At 45.5% G+C, this 20,490-nt stretch overlaps 1 protein-coding gene across 1 annotated transcript; it reads right to left on the bottom strand.

Annotated features, from left to right (window-relative positions):
- Window positions 1–452: 452 nt before the first annotated feature.
- ghitm (growth hormone inducible transmembrane protein) lies at window positions 453–15,053 on the bottom strand. The gene is made up of 8 exons (XM_085970224.1): window positions 14,872–15,053; window positions 12,146–12,248; window positions 10,513–10,624; window positions 5,031–5,172; window positions 2,951–3,059; window positions 2,516–2,704; window positions 2,252–2,423; window positions 453–753 (listed from the first exon to the last, which is right to left on the bottom strand). Exons 1-8 carry the CDS (start codon window positions 15,001–15,003, stop codon window positions 666–668), a joined length of 1,047 nt encoding a protein of 348 aa, XP_085826350.1. The 5' UTR covers window positions 15,004–15,053; the 3' UTR covers window positions 453–665.
- Between the last annotated feature and the right edge of the window lie 5,437 nt (window positions 15,054–20,490).

Here is a 20,490-nt window from a genome sequence, read left to right as displayed (position 1 = left end):
GAGGGGCTGTACGGCCTTCTCCTGCTCCTATTGCTCATGTTCTTGTGGGGAATCTGGTACATGGCCATCTACAACTGAAGGTTGTCCCAAGAGTAGATATTTGACACCCAGTCATCCAAACACAGAATGGTCACATGAGCAGTGTATGCACTTGAAGCTCAGAGTGGTTGCAGTCTTTCAGCTCAAGGCAGCTAGCCACATTCAAATGCACGCTGTCACCTTTCTCCCACAACATTGGAGGGAAATAAAAGGGCCAGAAGTTTTGCTACATCTTTTTCATGTTACAACTATTAATCTCAGTTAGAACTGATAAGACTTTATTAAAATGGAAGCGGTTCAAACACGTTAGCCATTTTCCTGCAGTGTTAAAAATGTTTTCTAATCTTTAAAATATATTAATATTGCCTCTCTCATTTACACATGGAAATCTTTTATACACAGAACACAATATATCTCATTAGGACTTCGATTTTATTCTTTGCAGAGAACAAAGGAGGTGCAAAGCTCCAGGTCAATCCAACGTCCCTTTATCATTAACTCTTTCAGCAGAGGGTTATGCTTGGTTCCTTCCGATTAGCAGCTACAGCCCCGTGATCACACAATTTATACACTTTGGAAAGCAGATTTGCAGGAAGTCCTCGGCATTCAGTCAGTCTCTTTTCCCATCACTTCCTCCCGCTGGTGCCACTGCTTGACAGTATAGCTACGACTCGAATGAAGATGTTTAACGTATCCATGTAAATCCCCATGCATCTACAACAAAGCACAAATGTTAACACTAACTGATCAAACAAAGTAACTTCATGCTTGACTAAAGTACAGATCTCAGCATATCTCAATTGGGGTCTCAGTAGAGGTGCTCTCATTGGCTCAGAGAGTGAGGGTGAAAGGTCATCGACCTGAAACGTTAACTCTGTTTCTCTCTCCACAGATGCTGCCTGGCCTGAGTGTTTCCAGCAGTTTCTATTTTTATTTCAGATTTCCAGCATTTGCAACATTTTGCTTTTGTGAAGGAGATATTAGAAAGGGTGACTTAAAGCTTAGTCAAAGAGGTAGGTTTTAAGGAGCATCTTAATTAGGAGAGAGGTGGAGGGGCTTCGGGAGGGAACTCTAGAGCTTAGGGCCTAGACAGCTGAAGGCACGGCCGCCAATAGTGGGCAAAGGGAGTAGGGGATGCACAGGAGGCCAGAGTTGGAGGAACGCAGAGTTATTGGAGGACTGTAGGGCTGGAGAAAGTTAGAGGGGCGAGGCCACGGAGGGATCGGAACATGGGAATGAGAATTTTAAAATCACGGGGTTGGTGGACTGGGAGCCAATGTAGGTCAATGAGCACAGAGCTGAGGGCTGAACGGGACTTGGTGCGAGTTAGGATACGAGCATAGTTCTGGATGAGCTCAAGTTTATGGAGGGTGGAAGATGGCCAGGAGAGCGTTGGAGTAGTCGATTCTGGAGGTAACAAAAGCACGGATGAACTGAGGCAGGAGCAAAGAAATGCGATGTTATGTAGGTGAAAGTAGGCAGTCTTTGTAATGGAGAGGATATGGGGTCAGAAGCTCAGCTCAGGGTCAAATAGGATGCCAAGGGTGTGAATAGTCTGGTTCAGCCTGAGACAATGGCTAGTGAGGGGGATGGAGTCGGTGGCGTGCGAACAGAGTTCACGGTGGGGGTGAAGATGATGGCTTCGGTCTTCACAATGTTTAATTGGAAGATATTGCGCTCACCCGGGACTAGATGTCAGACAAGCTGCCTGACAACACAAAGGCAGTGGTGGGGTCAGGAGAGGTAGAGCTGGGTGTCATCAGCATACATGTGAAGCCTGACGTCATGTCTTTGGATGATGTCACCGAAGAGCAGCATGTAGATGAGAAATAGGTGGTGTATGCATGGTGCTTTGGTTCTGAAATTACTGGTGTATTCCATGGAATAAATTTCAGGACATTTCGTTCCTTTAATAATGAGATAATAACAACAAGGCCTCCCCTGCCCTCCTATGTGAGTATAAAAGATCCCACGGCACTACTCAAAGAGCAGGGAAGTTTTCCTGGTGACTTGGCCAACAGTTATCCCTCAACCAACATCATTAATACAGATGATCTTGTCATTAATCTCACTGCAGTCTGCTTCCCTACAATACAACAGTGACAAAACTTTAACAGTACTTAAATGGCTGTAAAGTGCTTCCGGTGTCCAGAGGATGTGAAAGGCGTTATAGAAATGTAAGTTCCTTCAAAGAAAAAAGCACAATACTTACGCATTAATGGGATCAAATTTCCTACCACCATACGCTGGGTAGTTCTCTGCACGTGTAATCACCTTCTGGGTATCATACAGCAGGAACATGCCAAAAAGCACCAGGCCTCCATAGATAGCCACAGAATACAGACCAGCACCGAATGCAGAGGTAGGGGGCAGGAACATGGAGCCTGAAAGAGTACATGAATTTACCAATGAGAATTGGGCCACAAATGGATTAAAACCTCAGACACACACACACACACTCACCCAAGTCACTTACCTATGGAGGAAGCAAAAACCAACCCCAGCCCAACAGCCAATGGTCCACCCATGTTCAGGAACTTTTCACTGGGGGCACACATAGCAACAGTGGAGAGACCACCCACAATACCTGCTGTGTACCAGGCGGCTCTGGTCAGGATGGGGCCACCAAGAAGGGTCAATGGAGCAACCACAGCTCCCATCACACCTGAATAAATACAAAAACACAGCTTGGTAAATCCCAGTTTCCAAATACCACCAAAACTCAGTTCATGCTGAAACATCCTGCTTCCCATTAAAATTAGCTTTGGATGACAAAACATCCAAATTAACAAAAGGTCCTTGAAAGTACATTGTGCGAATACTAATATAATTTTGTTATGAAATTGCTTTGTCCAAAATTTTAAGAGATATTAATCAGTTTACTGTAAACCAAACAGTCAACACATCTCACCAGCATGTAACATCCAGGCCAGGTGCTTAGCATTCAGCCCTTTTTCATAGGGTAGAGATCTCACCAAAATGCCTGCTCCTATCATTGCTGCAAATGTTGCTCCTATTGCCTGTTAACAATGAGGAGAAAAACAATACATTTCTAATACCATGCATAAACCAAACTGCAGAATGCTACACACCAACCATCTCTAGGAATCGGACAACAATCTTTTTAATTTGATCCTTAAAAACAAACAAGTATAATGCAGTTTGTGAGAAGTTTCACAGAACTACTGACCAAAACAAAAATTAGAATTCCTTTTCAACAATTAATAAATTAATTCAACCACAAATAAAACATTTCTCAGTGACCTCGTTAAAAACAGAGGTGTGCATGTATGTACCTTAAGCACGAGTGTACGGTAGAGTTACCAACACCAACAACTAAATTGTTTTAAAGCCCTGTTATGCTTAGTTTTAATTACTGGATTTACACTGCTCCACAATGGCAAATAGGGCATTGAAATCAAATACAGATCTACCAATGAGGTACTACTTGAAACTGTGTCAGCAGAGCGAGATCTCCAAAATGGTGTTCTGCAGTGGATTTAAATTATGTCAACTACACCCCAACAGGAGGAGTTGAAACAATGCCTTAGGGTTCCCTACATAGGAGGAGGCAGAGCACTGTGGCTGTTCAGTTACTAGCCTGAGTAAGACTCCTTGGCTCAACAAATACCCAGTAGGTAAGTATTACTGACATGCCTAGTTCTCTTCACTCTGGTTCCCTTTAACCTCAGACGCCACCAATATGCACGTGATGGGGATAATGGGCCAGAACTTCGGGTCCCCACAGGTGAGTGCGCACTGGGTACTCACACGTAGGCCCAATGAAAGTGCCGGTTTCGTGCATGCACTGCGCATGTACGGGAAACCAGAACTTCCGTTCCCTTAAAGGAAGGGGTTCAGAGGTCGAACGCGTGCACCGGAGAGGCAGCACGTACGCCTGGAACTTCTGTTTTTTTTTTGCAGGGTTTTCCGGGAGGGCAAGTCTCCAGGAGCTACGCTTCTAAAAAGCAGTCGCAAGGCCTGCTTTTAACAAGGTAAGTGGTGAATTAAGTAAAATTAAAACATTTTTTCCACAGGTTTATTATTTTTAAATACTTTAAAGAAAGGGAAGTTTATTTTTAGCCCCGTTAAAAACTGTGATTAATTTTTTCAAAAAATAACTTTTAAACAATTTAAATTTATGTAATTTATAGTTATTTTAAAAATAAAATTATTTGAAGTTTTAGTGATGTTTTGGGGCTGAATTGTATTCATAGATTTGACAGGTCTTCCTGTCAAATCTATGAATACAGATTCCCTGCTACCATTGGCTCTCCATGGCCCACATGATCCCAGGGGACACTTCGAACTAACTGCGCCCCGGGATACGCAAGCACTGCGCGCCGGCAGCTGGAGGAGGCCCAGGATCGGAATCCCATGCGGGCCCACAGCTCAACGGCCGGCGCGCTAGGTAAGTGCAGATCAGAGGCTTGCACCCGCGGGAAGCCTCCGACCCGAATTTCTGGGCCATCATGTGTTACATGCAAGTGTTCTGAGATTTAAAGAGACCTCTATCTATTTGGCCGGCACTAACCTAAATGGTTAGGATTTGTACCAGAAGATAGCAACAAGATCAGAAAGTGTTAAATAAATATCAGAAACTTGAAAAACACAGTATGGATATAAATTTGTCTTCCTTCAGTGGGAAGGGTTCACTTGGGGTCTGGGATAGTTTACACAGTCAGGGTAAAGTCTGCCAATATGTAAAACTAGTGAAGCATTTACAAACTCATCAGAATTGGCTGGCTCAATAAAATTGTGTATAACATGGGATAATGAATAATTCACAATTAGCAAATATTTTACAAAATAAAAAGGTGTGTGACAATCCCTTCTTACAGGGGAGAAAATCTTCAAGATGGTTTAACAAACTATCCTCAAAGGTATTTACGCATCAAACATCAGCATAACATTATCATGGAGGCTTTGCTAAGTGACTTCACTGTTACCGAATAGGAAATAAGTGCTTGTGATTGCGCTCAACAACTTACCAGCAAGGAACTCTTCGTCATAAGATTCATGATGGCTGGTGATCTGCTGATCGCCACAGCAGACAGTGCAGTCAGCCCTACACTTCCTGAAAAGTACATATATGTGGCATGGATCCTCTCCTTCACATACTGTGGCCAGATGCTGCAGGACAGATCATCGAGTTAGTGGCATTGCATAAGACCAGATTCTGGATGAAAATATTTCTCTGCCCGCACCACCCCCCTCCCAATAGCGAGTGGGTAAGGACACCAGCTACTGTAACGCTCGATCAAACAGTCCAAGGAAGTCCCAGCTTCGATGCCGTGTTGAGTTAGCTGATCTCAGTCATAATAGTATTTGGGTGTTACAACTGGTCTCTGGTTAGGGAAGGGCTAACAACCAGCCAGGAACCCTGGAACTGATAGCTACCAAGTGACCAACAACAACTTGCATTTATATAGCACCTTTAACATAGTAAAACCTCCCAAGGTGCTTCACAGGAGCGATTATCAAACAAAATCTGACATTGAGCCACATAAGGAGATATTAGGGCAGTTGACCAAAAGCTTGGCCAAAGAGGTAGGTTTTAAGGAGCGTCTTAAAGGAGGAGAGGTTTAGGTAGGGAATTCGAGCTTAGGGCCTCGGTAGCTGAAGACACGGCCACCAACGGTGGAGCGATTAAAATCAAGAGGCCAGAATTGGAGGAGCGCAGATACCTCGGAGGGTTGTAGGGCTGGAGGAGGTTACAGAGATAGGGAGGGGCGAGGCCATGGAGGGATTTGAAAACAAGGATGAGAATGTTTAAAAAAAAGTGTTGTTCAACCAGGAGCCAATGTAGGTTAGTGAGCACAGATGTGATAGGTGAATGTGACTTGGTGCGAGTTAGGACACGGGAAGCAGAGTTTCGGATGAGCTTAAGTTTATGGAGGGTGGAAGATGTGAGGCCGGCCAGGAGTGCGTTGGATTAGTCAAGTCTAGAGGAGGGGCAGCACGGTGGCATAGTGGTTAGCACTGTTGCCTCACAGCGCCAGGGACCCGGGTTCGAATCCGGCCTCGGGTGACTGTGCAAACTCCACACAGACATTCTCCCCGTGTTTGCGTGGGTTTCCTCCGGGTGCTTCGGTTTCCTCCCACAGTCCAAAGATCTGCGGGTTAGGTTGATTGGCTATGATAAATTGACCCTTAGTGTTAGGGGGATTAAATACGTGGGGTTACGGGGATAGAGTGGGATATGTGTTGGTGTAGGGGTTACGGGGATCGGGTGGGATATGTGTCGGTGCAGGCTCGATGAGCCGAAATGGCCTCTATCTGCACTGTGGGGTTTCTGTGTGTAACAAAGGCATGGACGAGGGTTTCAGAAACAGATAAGCTGAGGCAAGGGGTGGAGTCGAGCGATGTTATGGAGGTGGAATTAGGCGGTCTTAGTGATGGAGCAGATATGTGGTCAGAAGCTCATCTTAGGGTCAAATACGACCAATCTGGTTGTGAACAGTCTGGTTCAGCCTCAGACAGTTGCCAGGGAGAGGAATGAGTTGGTGGCGAGGGAACAAAGTTTGTGGCGGGGACCGAAGACAATGGCTTCGGTCTTCCCAATAGTTAGGTGGAGAAAATTTCTGCTCATCCATTACTGGATGTCGGACGAACAATCTGACAATTTAGAGATAGTGAAGCGGTCGGGAGAGGTGGAGCTGGGTGTTGTCAGTGTGCATGTGGAACCTGACGCTGTGTTTTCAGATGATGTCGCATGTAGATGAGAAATAGGAGGGGGCCAAGGATAGATCTTGAGGGGACACCAGAGGTAATGGTGCAGGAGTGGGAAGAGAAGCCGTTGCAGGTGATTCTCTGGCTACGATTAGATAGATAAGAATGGAACCAGGCGAGTGCAGCTGGACAACAGAGGAGAGGCGTTGGAGGAGGATGGGGTGGCCAGCCATGTCAAAGGCCGCAGACAGCTCAAGAAGGACCATGCTAAAGAAGGACTGTATAACAGTATTATTTCAATCCTAGAAATAATTGCAGTTTTAGTTTTACACTCGTCACTTTTGTGGATTTTGATCATATTTTAGTTGTTTGCTTTACAGGAAATGTAGTGCTAATTTTAATCCAGAATTTTGTTCCTGAATTTTGATTTTGGCCTGGGGGAAAAAGAATATCCAGATTTAATTTTGCATTCCAGATTTTTACTCTAGACTTTTCAATAATTCTTTTTCTGAAAATGTCAGTTGTTTTTGTTCTTCCCAGGCAGCTCTAGGCCATGTGAAATAATCTGGAATTTAAAATCACTAAAACCTTATTCATCAGCTTCAGTTTCCAACATCTGTCCCAGAAGTTGTAGATTACCGAGTAGTTTTACTTTTGTCATAGAAATCATTAGTTTTAGCCTCATCTCTACTTCAAAGGCCAGTCGCAGCTTGGTGATAGTTAGGATTAAACATCTTATCGAAAACTGCCATCTTCAATGTAACTGTAAGAATTGTCTCTGGCTATTTGCATTGACAAAAGCAAAACTGTGTCGAGGTTGGGCGAAAACAGGATCAAGCTTGGTTGCGACGCCCTCCATGGCTCAATATCCCACCAACAATCACTGCCGAGTCACAGATGAAGAATGGCCACGTGTCTGGGGTACTGGTGGGCTGTTGGCACTTGTGGAACTGCAGCCCAGCAACGATCAACATCTTTGGGGAAGAGAAAAGCTGGGGACTTTTTTTCTTCTTTTCTTTCACTTACCTAACTTAAGGACATAAGAAATAGGAGGAGTCGGCCATTCGGCCCCTCGAGCCTGCTCCGCCATTCAATAAGATCCTAGATGATCTTCTACCTCAACTCCACCTTCCCACGCTATCCCCATATCCCTCGAGTCCCAAAAATCTATCGATCTCTGTCTTGAATATACAGAACGACTGAGCCTCCACAGCCCTCTGGGGCAGAGAATTCCAAAGATTCACCACCCTCTGAGTGAAGAAATTTCTCATCTCAGTCCTAAATGGCCGACCCCTTATTCTGAGACTGTGACCCCGTGTTCCAGACTCTCCAGCCAGCGGAAACATCCTCCCAGCATCTACCCTGTCAAGCCCTTAAGAATTTTATATGCTTCAATTAGATCACCTCTCATTCTTCTAAACTCTAGAGAATATAAGCCTAGTCTACTCAATCTCTCCTCAGGATAATCCCCCCATCCCAGGAATCAGTCCTAGTGAACCTTCGTTGCACTCCCTCTATGGCAAGTATACCGTTCCTTAGGTAAGGAGACCAAAACTGTACACAATACTCCAGGTGTGGTCTCACCAAGGCCCTGTAGAATTGCAGTAAGACTTCTTTAGCCTTATAGTCCAATTCCTTTGTAATAAAGGCTAACATACCATTTGCTTTCCCAATTGCTTGTTGTCCCTGCATGTTAACACCTGAACCAGTAAACCAGATGCCTCGGAGGGCAAGGTCCCTGGAGGCTTGAGCCAGTGAAAGAAATGTTCCAGTAGGGTAGGGCAGTGGCAGGAAGCAAGTTCTCCCTGTGCTTCCCCACGCAAGTTAACCTGTGCCACTCGGCATGCCCCTTGGCAGCTGATTTAACAGCAACACTGGTCTGCCCTCTGAAACATGGGGCAAGGGAACACAACAAAGAGCCAGAGATAAATGAAATGGGGCCATCTGAAAGAGCCGAGTTTGTGTTATCTTGGAGCACAAGTTCTCCTCACTTCTCTTCCCAGCCCACAATGATCCTGGCAAAGGAGGTGAACTTTTCTTTCCTTCCTCCATAAAGGACAACTTAAAATTTACAATCACTACAAGTAATATTAATCTCAAAGTAGTAACCTTAGTAAAATGATTTGAGGTGCTGCCTCCCACTGTACAAAGCTCTTCACACATAGTTAGCCAATTTTGTCAACTTTGCCTGCAATAATTCATGACAGTTACATAGGAATGTACACGACGAAGAGACCATTTTCGTCCATCTGTCTGGTCCCAGTGTCAAGGAAGCATCATATTCCATGAGACCTCGGGTTTTCCACCAGAGTACATATCCCAGACCTCTGTCCCCAGCCAAACACTGACCAACTTTTGCACAAAGTAATTAAATCTAAACTGTCTTTTCATCCTCCCTCCAAGTTTTAGGCTTTGTTCTCCTTGTAGAATTAGTGATGTTAAATATTGATGTTTATTTTGTCTACACCTTTAATTAATTCCAAAGAACCCAAAGTTTGCATCTTGAAGTTGTCAAAAGCTTGCTGTGCAGACTAAAAGTTAAAATGTCACAACAGTGGGAGGATATTACTTTTTTTTTTTTTTTTTTAAATACACAGAACCATAACAAGGAGCCTGTAAACTAAATGCCCTGTGGGCTACTCTAGAAGGTCCCAAGTTTGATCCCCATGCTGGTCACAGCTAGGGTGGTAGTGCACCTCCTACAATTAGCCTCTGTCTCTTGCTCAAGTGGGGCAGGGCTGGAGTGCGGGAGCTAGGATTCCTACTGCTGATCACCATCCAGTGACCTCTACTGCAAAGCCAACACTGGGCATTGTACGAGGTACAGGGCCGGGCTCAGTGGGGACCGTACGAGGTACAGGGCCGGGCTCAGTGGGGACCGTACGAGGTACAGGGCCGGGCTCAGTGGGGACCGTACGAGGTACAGGGCCGGGCTCAGCGGGGACCGTACGAGGTACAGGGCCGGGCTCAGTGGGGACCGTACGAGGTACAGGGCCGGGCTCAGTGGGGACCGTACGAGGTACAGGGCCGGGCTCAGTGGGGACCGTACGAGGTACAGGGCCGGGCTCAGTGGGGACCGTACGAGGTACAGGGCCGGGCTCAGTGGGGACCGTACGAGGTACAGGGCCGGGCTCAGTGGGGACCGTACGAGGTACAGGGCCGGGCTCAGTGGGGACCGTACGAGGTACAGGGCCGGGCTCAGTGGGGACCGTACGAGGTACAGGGCCGGGCTCAGTGGGGACCGTACGAGGTACAGGGCCGGGCTCAGTGGGGACCGTACGAGGTACAGGGCCGGGCTCAGTGGGGACCGTACGAGGTACAGGGCTGGGCTCAGTGGGGACCGTATGAGGTACAGGGCCGGGCTCAGTTGTGATCTGTGTTGCTTCACCTCCCTCCACCCAGTGATCAAATAGTCTAACGTTTAGCACTCTGCTCAAATATCAGTTACCATTGGCTCAAGGTAGGCTGCATGTTGGTGTTGCGGGGCGCACGGTGCGGGGAGGGGGAGAAGAGGGGGCGCGCGGTGTGGGGAGGGGAGAGGAGAGGGGGCGCGCGGTGGGGGGGAGAGGGAGCGCGGTGGATAGGCGCGTCGTGGGGGGAGGGAAGGGGGAGAAAGAGGGAAGGGCAAGAAATCTTTACCATATTGTGAAGACTGAAAGCTGAACATATACCCTGAACTTTACATGCAGATAAACAACCCAATCGTTTAAAATCAACAATATTCTTGAGAAGTTCAAGCTAAATTTCTGACATATTGTCCCATTGTTCCACAAGGCTGCTCGCTGAGCGCTATATACTTACACAGCTCTCTCAATGGCTCCAATCTCATTGGACATTCCCAATCCATAGTAACAAAGTGCTCCAAGACCAACAGCTGCTCCTCCAGCTACAAACAATCTTCCAGTGTTGTCAACTGAAACACAACAGTTCAGATTTGTCAGAACATGTGTTACAAGCTAACTGACTATCAGTACAATCCAAAGGTCCAAGGAGCACATCAGGCAACACAGTGTGTCAGTTCAGAGCCTTTCACACACATTAAATGTAGATTTGAGACAATCTAGCCTGCTTGGCTCCTATGGATACTGGTCCACAGTACATAATGGCCCATAATACAAATTTAATGGACAATCTTACTCAAGGGTCACCAAGGTAGTAAATACTGCTGAAGTCAGACAAGTTAAAGCATATTATAGGAATGGTATAAAGCTTTACCTTGCATCTAACTTGGGAGCAGCCCATACAGTAGACAGAACTTGGATGTTCATGTAACCCATGCTGTACCTGACCTGGATGTTCTCAATATTGACACTTCTCTCAAAAAAAAAACCAAGAAACCTAGATAAAGAGCCAAGCACCCGAGCTGCAGGACATCATGAAAGTTGTCAAGATTAGGTGGGAGAGGAGGTAAATCAGGAAGCAGTGATTAGTTAAGTTCTGTTTTTATAAGACTAGATCGGAAGAGGTATTTGAGCAAAGCAAGGATTAAATAATTTTGACATCTGGGAAAAGAATGAGTTACGATTAGGAGCTGATGTGATGAGTTTTGTTTTAACAGAGAGGGGACGAGTGCGTAGGGCTGAATTTGCAACTTAGGAGGAAGAGAGGAAAACTGAAGAGGAGCAATGGTCACAGTAGTACAGAGTAAATTCAGAGACGGTTACAATGGATAGAGGGAGTGGAAGGGAGAGGATCATTTAACTGCTGACAAGCTTTGTTCTTGTATCCTGCCCAGGAGTGCGAGGGTGGCGCTGGCACAGCCTGCCAATATGGGAAGAGTTCAGCAAGATTCAGACTTCAGAGCTGCGCAGAGAAAAGTAATTTTTCTGGCATGAAGGAAACCAATCTTCATGCAGGCAGGGTTATCATATTATAGATAGAGGTGCTGTGAGGGCTCCATTTAAAATAAGAGGCAAGACCAAGAATATCAAAATATGAGGATTAAGGGTGGACCTAACTTGCAAGCTATTTGATGAACCTGCAGGAAGAAAAACAGCTTTGAAAGAAATCTGAGTTTCCATGCTCCATGGAGATCAAGGTGAAGTGATTCCACTATCGCCCGGAGGAATGAATGTTGTGCGCTCTGAAGAAAGCTAATGAACACAGGATTGGATGATGGAGGAGATCACAGATACAGAGAAGGAACAGAAAAAGAGAACAGGGAGCTGTGAAAAGCTCAAACTGATGGGGGGTGGGGGGTGGGTGGGGGAGTCAGAGGACGAACCATTAAATACAACACAGATAGACACTGGGCGGACACAAAGTGCTCAATTTCCCGGTGCTGACATGCCTTATGTTAATGAGTGGAGTGCCAAGCTGTCGCAAGTACATTTCTTTTACAATATAGTAACATCAGGTGACCACACACACCACTGCCTCGTGTTTAAAACCATGGATATTTTCACAAGGACATTCTCTTAAATCTCAGTCTTACATTTGGCTGCAGTCTTCAATGAAGGGCTGAACATTGCTTCCTTCATCTTTTCACGCATTGTTTTTGTCCGCCGCACACCAACACGCGACTTGGTGGCATAATTCTGGAAAAGGGAAGAATGTTATTACTGGTTCAGTAGTGTGCATTGTGAAGTGAGAGACAGACACACAAATATGGACAAAAAGTGAGGGGGCCCCCCTCCAAACTCCATCATTTATACAGCCAACATACACTTCAATATTTGAACTTGCCTTCTCTGTTGGGCTTGCAATTATTAGCAGTTACAGCCAGCAATGAATGCAGTGACTAACTAATACCAGTTTACATATTGTGCTGCGCCTCAATGAAGCCCGTTAATTAGCAGTCTATAGCAAGTTATTCTAGTTAACTATCACACCCTTAGTTCCAATCACTGGGAGAGGACCAATCGAGTGGTCCTACAGAACTCCAGTCCAAACAGCTCTGGTAGTGAGACACTGGGGAACATTACAGTGAATACTGTCGTGTGGTATTTGGAATCCCAAGCGAGAGAAATGCCACTTTCTACAGGGTCAGCTCCTTGAAGGGCAGCAGCCATCTTTGCCCACTTGCATTCCATGTTGAGGTTGCCCTTCAATATTATCCATAGCGTGGGGTCAGTTTTGATAGGTCACTGACAATATCCAGCTTTCTCGCTCCACAACCGCCAATGAGCTGACCCAGACCAAACGCAGATCGGGTGACCGCTTTGCGGAACACCTCCGTTCAGTCCGTAAGGGTGACCACGAGCTTCCGGTCGCCTGTCATTTCAATTCACCGCTCCATTTCCACTCGGACCTCACCGTCCTCGGCCTCTTGCATTGTTCCACAGAAGCTCAACGTAAACTCGAGGAACAGCACCTCATCTTCCGATTAGGCACTTTACAGCACTCTGGACTCAATATCGAGTTCAACAATTTCAGATCATAACCTCGGCCCCTATTACATTTTTACTTATATTTTTTTCCACCCCCTTTGTTTTGGGTCTTCCCTTCCCCCCCTACTTTTCCTTTTTTTTCCTCTCTTCTCTCTCCCACATGGCAGCTGTCTCTCATCCTGCCAGTACACTTCACACCTAATCTGAGCTGTCTTTTGTCTCCACTGTCCTATTAGCATCTCGTCTGGTTTTGAATACCTCTTAATGTCTATTCACTTCTTTTGTTCCCTCCCCAGCCCTCCTTTCGATCTATTTTATTTCCTTTCCAGTTTTGAAAAAGGGTTTCGACCCGAAACGTCGTCACTAATTTCTCTCCACGGATGTTGCCTGGCCTGCTGAGTTTTTCCAGCATTTTCTGTTGTTATTTCACCCAGAACTCTATAGTTCGCTTCTTATTCTACTCAAGTCCGGAGATCTTTTGCCCTTAACCTAGTCAATCTCCAAGGGCTCCCCAGCCTTCAGTGAGTCGACTTCAAAGTCTTCATCGACAAACCCATCCACAGCTTCGTTCAACCCTGGCCACCTCCTTCAGCCCCCCTTCCCTGCCCACATCCTCCACTCTTAACTCTGGTCTACTGTGTCCTCCCCATTGTGTACTCCACCAGCAGTGGCAGTGCCTTTAGTCACCTTGGCCCGCACCTTGAAGTCTCTCAGAACTGTTTGGTGCAGCCTGATAGTGGCCAATGAGGAGGATGGCATCGGTAATGAGGAAACAGAGTTTGTGGCAAGGGCTGAAGACAATGATTTTGCATTAAGAACAACTGTGAGGCTAACAGCGCTCACCGTTATTATGGAATGAATTGGACAGCAACTTCCAGAGTCCGCACATGCACAGTTAAATGTGGAAATCTGGAAGTTGCTGTCTGATTTGCCCTGCTTTTCCACAAGCTTATACACCGGTACCTCGTTGATTGATTCGGCATTGAAATACACGCAAGGGCGTGAAGATGCTGTACTTACCCACTAAAGACGGCAGAAAAAGTTAGGGTTAGTGCATTCAGGTGTAAGTGAATTTTTAACAGCGTGATAAGTCTTAATTGCCAAGCAACCAGTCTGTCCCTGAAAATTTAATTTTACAAGTATGGAGTCTCATTCCTTCAGAATTTAATTGTTGTTGGAGACTGCAAAATAATCTGCCTCTTATCTCTCTCTTAATCCCATCTTTCTTTCCCTCTATTTTGCTTTCTGTACATGATTTTACATTGAAGTAAATATTCTAATTTGTATTTCCTGGTTTAGACTCCACGTGTCAGTGAGGTTTCTTCAATCTGACTGGTTGAAGAGAAACGCTGCTGCTTGCTCACACACCACAGGTGCCTTGTAGAGGGCACCGCGCCCAAAAAGACCTCTGGGAACTGGAAGTTGCTGCTCAAAAGCTCCTGAAAAGTCTGCGGCAGCTGTAAGGGTAATGAAATCGTGGCTCATCCAGGACTGGCTGTTGGACAAGCAATCTAACACAGAGCAGAGTGGCCGAGGCAAGTGGTAGCGCTGGATGTTGTCAGTGTATAGGTAGATGAGAAATATGAGGGGGACCAAGGATAGAACCTTGGGGGACTGCAAGGTAATGTCTTGGGGGAGCAAAGTGAAGCCATTGCAAGAGATTCTCTGGCTATGACAGGATAGACAAGACTGGACAGGAGCAGCAAGTCATGGGAACTCCATCTTCTCCAATTTCCCTTTAAATCACACGCTGATACTTTTTCAAGTGGACACAGCACCATTAATTGAATCACTTTAATTTATTTCTAAGTGACTGACAACTTGGATTCACCTGCTTGGGTTGCAGAAGCCACCGAGTAACCTTCAGGTTGCGACTCTTCCATGCTGGACTCTCCTGGGTGAGAACAGGCTGCAGGTTCAGTGCCGGTAAACTCCTCAGACAAGTGAATCTTGCCACCAACATGATGTCACAGCATCTAAATCGGATCGGTAACTGCCAAGAAAGCAAAGGGACCTTGTTAGGACCCTACAGGGATTGCAAATACCGTACAATGGTGGTTTTTCATTAAGCAATATTGTTGAATTACTACTAGAAAACTCCATGTTCGAGAATCTTTGATATGTAGGATGAGACCGTCTTGAGTTCAGTACCATTAATAATAATTTAAAAAATGAAAACTTTCATCTCATTGCTTCAATTCTAAAGGAATCTGCATTCCTCTAAATTCCAGTTAGCTCAGTTAGAGCACCGACCACTTTGTAACTGAAGATTTTTATTCCTCCGTGAAGGAAATTGTTTGATACAGAGAAGGTGCAATGTCTCCCCCAATAGTACCAATAAATAAATTCCTTATCACTGTAATATCACCAAATGACTAAGCGATGACCTCTGTTTATTTCTCCAGCAAAAACACTAACATTCAAAGTTTGAAATATTTAAACACACTCGAAGTGAATTCTAAGTCAGTAATCAACTTTCAGGTGTAGGATGACATTGGTTGAACTTCACTCTTCCCATTTATTGATGTCATCTTAATCCGAGTTGTTAATGCTTTGCATCACACCATAGATTGTGGATCACCCTGTGTGTTATAAAGGAGCATTGATCCTCTGCAACAGACAGTACATATGCAAGCCATATAATCTTTCAACATACAAACATATTACAGGCAGAGCGCCCAAACTTCGGAGTTCCGGAATCCGGGGTCTCCCAGAATCCGCGACGATTGGTGGCAGGGTCGTCCGGAATCCAAAAAATGTTCCGTAATCCGGACACCCTGTTTCGGCCGCCAGCCGAGCCCAGGCATTTCTGGACTCGGAACGTGTTTCTGATGTCTGCAGTCCGGAAACGCCAGAGCCCAGGCTGTAATATTTCTGGACTTCGGGCATCAGAAACACGTTCCGAAGTCTGGAAAAACACGAAAACCGGCTCGGCCTCGGTCCCGAGGTTGCCGGATTCGGGACACTCAACCTGTATATGAATGTTCTATAGTTACCAACGCATAATGTATACAACACATCATACTTCTGCAAGAGTGTAGTTCCAAATAGATAGGAGTTGAGAAAATAGGGGAGGCCAGATGGGAGGTTATGGTCTATACCGCAACTATACCACAACAGACAGAGGTCAGAAAGAACAGGAGCTGAGGTAAATCAGAAGGTAGCAATGCCAAACTTGGGTTTTAAAATTCTGATCAGGCTAGACAGACTGGATGCAGGGAGGGTGTTTCCCCTGGCTTTGGGGGGGGGGGGGGGGGGGGGGGGGGTCTAGAACGAGGGGTCACAGTCTTAGGATACGGGGTAGGACATTTAGGACTGAGATGAGGAGAAATTTCTTCACTCAGAGGGTGGTGAACCTGTGGAATTCTCTACCACAGAAGGCTGTGGAGGCCAAGTCACTGAATATATTTAAGGAGATAGATAGATAGATTTCTAGACACAAAAGGCATCAAGGGGTATGGGGAGAGAGCAGAACATGGTATTGAGATAGAGGATCAGCCACAATCATATTGAATGGCGGAACAGGCTCGAAGGGTCTACTCCTGCTCCTATTTTTCTATGCTTCTATGTTTCTAAAAGCCTGCAGTTGTCACACAAAAGGAAAGACAGAGGGAAAGGAAGGAGCTTCCTAGTTTTGAGCTTCTGGGAAAGAATAAATTAGAGTAGGAGACAGAATAATTTAAATGTGTTACAATGTATGAAGGAATGTTGTACCCTGCAAAGCAGCAGTACAGGAAACTTTGTGCTATCCGGCACCGACGGGACCGAGCTACTGCCGTTCCCTCAAAACTGCCGGACACTCTAGAGTTAATGTTGAAAGATACGGAGATTCTCATCTCCGTATCTGACAACAAACACTGTTGCTTAGCAACAGCTTCTAAACAATCGGCTGCAGCTGCAAGCGTCTGTAACTAAAGCTGTTGCTATAGCTACAGACCTTGCCGTGCTTGACTGGGGAAAAAAAAGCAAAGAATAAAAAACGGCTCCTGATTTTTGCCGGTGGCTCCAGCTTGCCGGATGGTTCACCTCCGGATAACTCAAAGAAACACTTTTTTTTATCCGGCACCGACGGGACCGGCGCGGTGCCGGTTTATCAAAAAGTCCGGATTACAGAGGTATAGCAAAAGGTACGAGAGCCCCGTACACGGCCACAGATCCAAGCGTCCCTGTTGCTTAGCAACAGGTACAGGAACCCCGGTTACACGGCCACAGATCCAGGAACGGCCACTAATATGAAGTAAAACTTACCTGAACCTACTCCTGAATTTTGCCGGTTAACAGAGATTTCCGGTTATTTAGGTGCCGGTAAATCGAGTTTCCTGTATACAGTACTTTCGGTAAAGCTATCAGCCTGGCTCAGTTGGCAACTCCCTTGCCTCAGAGCCAGAGAAGATAGTGGGTTCATAAGAACATAAGAAATAGGAGGAGGAGTAGGCCATTTGGCCCTTCGAGCCTGCTCTGCCATTCAGTAAGATCATGGCTGATCTTTTACCTCAACTCCACTTTCCCGTCCGACCCCCATATCCCTTGGTTCCCTTAGTATCCAAAGATCTATCGATCTCTGTCTTGAATATTCTCGTGACTGAGTTCAAGTACACTCAACAACGACTTGTATTTATATAGTGCCTTTAACTTAGTAAAATGTCCCAAGGCGCTTCACAGGAGTATTTTAAGACAAAATAAAAAAAAATTTCCACAGCGATCCACATAAGGATAAATTAGGGCAGGTGACCAAAAGCTTGGTGAAAGAGGTAGGTTTTAAGGAGCATCTTAAAGGATTTGAGGACTCCAGGGCAGTATTGAGAGTCAGGCCAGGTGTTGTCCTGTGCACGGGGCATGAAACCGTGATCTTGGCTAGCAGTGTCAGTGGTTCAGATGGGTGTTTCAAGATCCCAGGGTGCTACACAAACAACCACAGGGATTTCTCCCAGTGTCATGGCCAACATCCTCCCAAAGCAGATTAACTGGTTATTCAATTAATCACTGAAGACTTTGTGTCTTAATGTGAGGAGCATTCGTAATAAGGTGGATGAATTCGCTGCGCAAATAGATGTAAACGGATATGATATAATTGGGATTACGGAGACATGGCTCCAGGATGACCAAGTCTGGGAATTCAACATCCAGGGGTATTCAATATTCAGGAAAGACAGGAAAAAAGGAAAAGGAGGTGGGGTAGCATTGCTGGTCAAAGAGATTAACACAATAGTAAGGAAGGATATTAGCTCTGATGATGTGGAATCTGTATGGGCAGAGCTGAGAAATACCAAGGGGCAGAAAACGTTAATGGGAGTTGTATACAGACCCCCAAACAGTAATGCTGAGGTTGGGGATGGCATTAAACGGGAAATTAGAGACGCATGCAATAAGGGCACAGCAGTTATCATGGGTGACTTTAATTTACATATAGATTGGGCTAACCAAATTAGTAACAATACTGTGGAGGAGGAATTCCTAGAGTGTATATGGGATGGTTTCCTGGACTAATATGTCAAGGAACCAACTAGAGATCAGGCCATCTTAGACTGGATATTATGTAATGAGAAAGGATTAATTAGCAATCTTGTTGTGCGAGGCCCCTTGGGGAGGAGCGATCATAATATGATAGAATTCTTCATTAAAATGGTGAAGTAGTTGACTCAGAGACCAGGGTCCTGAATTTAAATAAAGGAAACTATGATGGTATGAGGCACGAGTTGGCTAGGATGGATTGGGAATAGTTACTTAAAGGGTTGACGGTGGATAGGCAATGGCAAACATTTAAAGATCGCATGGATGAACTACAGAATTTGTTCATCCCTGTTTGGCATAAAATTAAAAATGGTGACGCAACCGTGGCTAACAAGGGAAATTAGGGATAGCATAGGATCCAAGGAAAGGACATATCATTTGGCCAGAAAAAGCAGCAAACTTGAGGATTGGGAGCAGTTTAGGATTCAGCAAAGGAGGACAAAGGGATTAATTAAGAGGGGGAAAATAGATTGAGAGTGAGCTTGCTGGGAACATCAAAACTGACTGTAAAAGCTTCTATAGATATGTGAAGAGAAAAAGATTGGTGAAGTCAAGCGTAGGTCCCTTGCAGTCAGAATCAGGGGAATTTATAATGGGGAACAAAGAAATGACAGACCAATTAAATACATACTTTGGTGCTGTCTTCACAAAGGAGGACACAAATAACCTCCCAGAGATGTCGGGGAACATAGGGTCTAATGAGAGGGAGGAATTGAACCCTATAAGGAAGTGGCCCTAGAAATAGTAGATGCATTGCTGATCATCTTCCAAAATTCTAGAGACTCTGGAACAGTTCCCATGGATTGGAGGGTAGCTAATGTAACCCCACTATTTAAAAAAGGTGGTAGAGAAAATGGGGAATTATAGACCAGTAAGTCTGACATCGGTAGTGGGGAAAATGCTAGAGTCCATTATAAAAGATGTAATAGCAGAGCACTTGGAACACAGCGACAGGATCGGACAAAGTCAACATGGATTTACAAAAGGTAAATCATGCTTGACTAATCTACTGGAATTTTTTGAGGATGTAACTGGTAGAATAGAGAAGGGAGAACCAGTGGATGTGGTGTATTTGGACTTTCAGAAGGCTTTTGATAAGGTCCTGCATAAGAGCTTAGCGTGCAAAGTTAAAGCACACGGGATTGGGGGTAAGGTACCTTCTTGGATAGAGAACTGGTTGGCAGATAGGAAGCAAAGAGTTGGAATAAATGGGTCTTTTTCCGAGTGGCAGGCAGTGACTAGTGGGGTACCGCAGGGATCGGTGCTAGGACCCCAGCTATTCACAATATATCTAAATGATCTAGACGAGGGAACTAGATGCAATATCTCCAAGTTTGCAGACGACACAAAGCTGGGTGGGTGTGTGTGCTGTGAGGAGGAGGCAGAGAAACTCCAGTATGATTTGGACAGGTTGGGTGATTATACTGCATTTGCCATGCATCTGCCCAATGTGGATAAATGCGAGGTTACCCACTTCAGAGGCAAAAACAGGAACACAGATTATCTGAACGGCAATAGATTGGGAAAAGGGGAAGTGCAATTAGACCTGGGTGCCCTTGTGCACCAGTCACTGAAGGTAAGCATGCAGGTGCAGCAGGCGGTTAAGGAGGCAAATGGTATGTTGGCCTTCATAGCGAGAGGATTCGAGTACAGGAGCAAGGATGTCTTGCTGCAGTTGTACAGGGCCTTGGTGAGACCACACCTTAGTATTGTGTGCAGTTTTGGTCACCTTATCTGAGGAAGGATGTTCTTGCCATGGAGAGAGTGCAGCGAAGATTCACCAGACTGATACCTGGGATGGCAGGAATGACGTATGAGGAGAGATTGTGTCGATTAGGCTTATACTCGCTCGAGTTTAGAAGAATGAGAGGGGATCTCATTGAAACTGATAAAATTCTAACTGGACTAGACAGACTGGATGCAGGATGTTCCCGATGGC

The sequence above is a fragment of the Somniosus microcephalus genome, chromosome 29 (assembly GCF_052327205.1).
Source record: "Somniosus microcephalus isolate GS21.2 chromosome 29, FLI_Smic_1.0, whole genome shotgun sequence".
Taxonomy (NCBI): Eukaryota; Metazoa; Chordata; class Chondrichthyes; order Squaliformes; family Somniosidae; genus Somniosus; species Somniosus microcephalus.
This window is presented reverse-complemented; position numbering and strand designations above follow the sequence as displayed.